The sequence below is a fragment of the Octodon degus genome, unplaced genomic scaffold (assembly GCF_000260255.1).
Source record: "Octodon degus isolate 3935 unplaced genomic scaffold, OctDeg1.0 scaffold00035, whole genome shotgun sequence".
NCBI lineage: Eukaryota > Metazoa > Chordata > Mammalia > Rodentia > Octodontidae > Octodon > Octodon degus.
This window is the reverse complement of record NW_004524611.1, coordinates 13687643-13691705: the sequence shown is the minus strand read 5'-3', so window position 1 is coordinate 13691705 and position 4063 is coordinate 13687643. Positions and strand designations below refer to the sequence as shown.

Genomic DNA, 4063 nt, shown 5'->3' with positions numbered 1-4063 from the left:
ACTATAGAAACTCAAATTTGGGGGCCAAAGCAGCAGCTTCGTGTTAAATCTGCTGTCCGTTGGAACTCGATCCACGTACAACAAGGACGGCTGGTTTGACCTGGCGTCTCACTGTTGCCGTGGAAGGTAGTTGTGTGTACTTTGACAGAAAACGGGGTAAATGAGAATTATCACAAGCACTGGAAGCAATTGTCAGAAGTGCCCTCCAGCGCTTTGCTGAGGGAGTTTAACCCTAGAAAATACTGGCCGAGAATTACGTGTGCTGTGCTCCACTGCTTTTATTTAAAAAAAAACATTACTTAGCTTAACCCCTAAAAATATGGAGAACTGTGTGTACAGCGGCGCTATTCTTGGTTATTTTGCGGTACAGTATTGAATCTGGGGCCACCGAACTGAGCCACATCCCCGGACTTTTTTTTTTTTTTTTTAAACACAGGGTCTCAATAATTTGGCCAGGCCAAGCTGGCCTCGAACGATCGTCCTGCCTCATTTTTCCAAAGTGCTAAGAATTACAGGAGGTACTTTCCAGTTTAATGGGATTATCTCCGACCTGTTTGAAGGTTACGCAAGAGACCGGGAATTGAACTCAGATCGTTGCTATTGCTAGGAAAGCGTTTATCCCACCGAGCCATCTCTCTGGTCCGGTAGGGGACTCTTGAGTATCAGCACAGGAAACACTGCTCAGTATTTTTCAAAAGGGGTCGGGTCTCGGGCGTCGCCAGGCAGCCGCGTCTCGCAGAGTCGCGCGCGCAGTGACGTACCAGGCACGTGGTGACGTAACACGCGGCGCGGTGCACGCTGGGATATTTAAGTCTTCTCCGCGGCGCGGAGCCGCGATGTCTCCGGCGGCTGCGGCGGCTGGAGGAGGCGAGCGGCGGCGACCTATAGCAAGCGCCAGGGACGGCCGTGGCCGTGGACGCGGCTGCGGCGGGCCTGCCGGGACGACACTGCTCGGCCTGTCGCTGCTCGGCCTCGTGCTGTACCTGGTGCCCGCAGCGGCGGCGCTGGCCTGGCTGGCCGTGGGGGCTACCGCGGCCTGGTGGGGACTGAGTCGCGAACCCCGGGGTTCGCGCGCCTTATCCTCGCTGGTGCGGAACGCGCGGCGCCACCGAACGTTGATCGCCTCGCCTCCGACCAAGTCCGCAGTGAACGGAAGTCTCCTAGAGCCAAGGACCCCACTAGAAGGACCCGACCCCGCGGAGCTGCTCCTTATGGGCAGTTACCTGGGCAAGCCTGGCCCGCCGCAGCCCGCGCCCGCCCCGGAAGGCAGAAACCCGCGGGAGAGGCCAGGCCTCCCGCAGTCCGCCCGCTCCCCGCCGCCCGCAGCCGCGGCCCGGCGCTCCCACCACCTCTACCCTTCTCTCCCCACCCCTCTCCACCGACCTTCCCGGAGGCCTTCCCACGGGTAAGACGCGTCGATCTAGCCAGAAACCCCTGCCTGTAGATTGGCTAAGGACATGACTTCTAAGTCCGATTTTCTTCCTGGATTCCAAAGTGGATTCTGTGTGGTTTTAACCTCTTTAAGGAAATCTTGGTGTGTGTCAGGCGTCATCTGCCCTCCTCTAGCTCTTTCAATGAGAAGTATTGCCAAAACTCTTTAAGTCACCCTACGTAGTCCAGGCAGTCCTTGAATTCACTAAAGTGATCAGGCTGGACTCGAATTTGTGATCGTTCTGCCTCAGCCTCCAGGTGTGGGATTAGAGGTGGGAACCACCACATCTTGCTCTCCTGTTCTTATAAGTACCTGTTAGTGAAGTCTACTTTTAGCTGAATACTTAACTACTAAAATATCTCTCCTTTGAAAATGTATTTTGGAGTTTAGTAGTATGGTACATTTGACTACGTTTTTGTCTTTGGACCAATAAGAGAAATTAATCTCATCGGACTTCAAAGAGGTGTCTTGGGAAATACCTCTTTGAAAAAAGCATGATAGACCTGACCGAATTAGACACGTTTTCATTTAGTCCCAAGAACTGAACGATACAAAAGAATATAAAAAATTGTGAACATGTTGGAATCTTGATTAATACGTGGATTAAAGCTCCTGCTTAGGCAGATACAGGAACCAGGTTTGATCCCCATTGTGCTCTGCTGGCCCTGCCCCCCCGGCATGCTGAGACTGTAATTGAGACTGGGCATGGTGAAGTGCACTTAGGAGGCTGAAAACAGGAGGACCACTACGAGTCAAACTGTAGTAAGACCCTGTGGACCGTGTACTAAATACATAGAATATGTATAATTATATAATGCATATAATGCACATATATAATGTATATAATATATATATTTAGTTGAGAAAGTTCGGGTTGAAAATGTTCGACTTTAAATGCATATTATAATTTAGCATGAACAAGTAAAAAATTCTTGAGAGCTCTTCAGCAGCATCACCACCCCCTGTCCTTGGTACTTGTGTGACCAAGGTTTTCAATTTCCCTGTGCAATAGCTGGAGTCTGGTAGGGACAGCTGTTAAGCAGCTGCTGCTTTCTGCCCTTAGATGGAATAGGAGAGTGTTGCCATAAAATTATGTTTTGTTGTGCTTAGAGATTTGAGCTTGCTGGTTCTTTAGCTGTTTACATTTTCTGACATTAAGTTTCTTTGGTTCCATGATGTGTCTCCCCTTCTCTGTAGGGATTATGGAACTTTATCCAATCGGTTTGTAATAACACCTCGAAGACATTATCCCATCCAGCAAGCCCAGTATTCTTTACTGGGGGTCTTGCCCACAGTGTGCTGGAATGGTTGTCATAAGAAGCCCGTGCTGTCTGCTCGTAATTCAAGGATGGTGTGCAGCCCAGTGACTGTGAGGATTGCACCTCCAGACAGCAAACCACCTCGAGCTGCAATGTGAGTATTTGTAAGATTCCTCCCTCTGCTTTCTCTGACAAAACAGCTATAGCACACACAAAAGAAATGGCTGCTTTTATTTCAATGAGAATTCCCAAATTCTGGTGAAACCTTCATTTATTTTTGGCCTTTGAAAATAGTTTCTGTTGCTAATGGCAATTTGAGTGAGTGTTACAGTTTTACTTATTTGTTGGCTTCTGGTGACTTAAGTCTGTGCAGTGTGGCCTGGTAATCCTGTATCTCACTGGCAGAATGTTGTCTTTTATTGCAGGGCTGAGCAGATAATCAACTCAACATTGTCCTCACCATCAAGTAATGCCCCAGACCCATGTGCAAAGGAGACTGTACTTAATGCTCTCAAAGAGCGGAGGAAAAGGACAGTGGAGGAAGAAGACCAAATACTCGTTGATGGCCAGGAAAATAAGAGAAGGTAACAGGCTCAGCAGAACACAAAATGAGTCTCCTGTGTGCTCTCCAGAGTCTTGGTTACAATGTGTGTCACTCTCAACTCCAATCTGTGAGCCTTCATGACCCCTTTTTTACTTTCATGGCAGAGCCTGGCAGTAAGGGTTTGAATGCTCATCACTTCCTACAGCATAGTTTAGATACATTTTATAATGTTTGTTTTCCATAAACGGCAGAGATAAGCTGGCAAGTCTTAGGCACATTGGCTTCCCGCCTTAATCCAAGTGTGTTAATTTTCGTTTTCGAGAATGAATGTTCAGTCCTCCTTTTACTACTTTGCGTTCTCTCCTGGAGAATATGTGTGTCAAGGAAGAGTGAAAACCAGGGTGTGCTATAGGTTTATCAGTGCTGAGCGTCAAACCACTTTCCTTATTTAGGTTAATATGATGCTTAATGAGTAAAACAGCGAACAGCTCTTGAGTCTAGAGAGGACACTGAATCCGCTTTCTGAGCGGGTCAGTTAGGGACTCCACTGATGGGTGTGTTCGGTTTGTTTTTGACAAGGATTAAGCCCAGGGCCTGGTGTGTGATCGGCATAACACCAAGAAACTACGTTCCCATCCTCCACTTATTTTGCAGTTCATTAAATATTGATTGAGTGCTCCCTGTGCGCCACACTCTGTTCCAGGTGGATGGGCAGTGACCAAGAAATCCCTGCCCTTGTGGGTCTCTCTTGAGGGAGAGTGGAACTTCTTTTTTTTTTTTTTTTTTTTTTTTTTTTAAAGGCTGAAACACCAAACTGAAGAAGAGAGA

The 4063-nt window shown here is 48.0% G+C and overlaps 1 protein-coding gene across 1 annotated transcript in view; it reads left to right on the top strand.

Moving 5' to 3' along the window:
- The first annotated feature begins 806 nt into the window (after positions 1-806).
- The window catches only part of LOC101572380 (nuclear envelope pore membrane protein POM 121C), a 15676-nt gene continuing 12419 nt past the window's right edge, over positions 807-4063 (top strand). Inside the window, exons 1-3 of the mRNA XM_004630441.2 lie at positions 807-1405; positions 2630-2845; positions 3117-3275. Of these exons, the coding sequence (XP_004630498.1) occupies positions 837-1405; positions 2630-2845; positions 3117-3275 (944 nt within the window). The 5' untranslated portion in view covers positions 807-836. The remainder of the gene's footprint in view (positions 1406-2629; positions 2846-3116; positions 3276-4063) is intronic.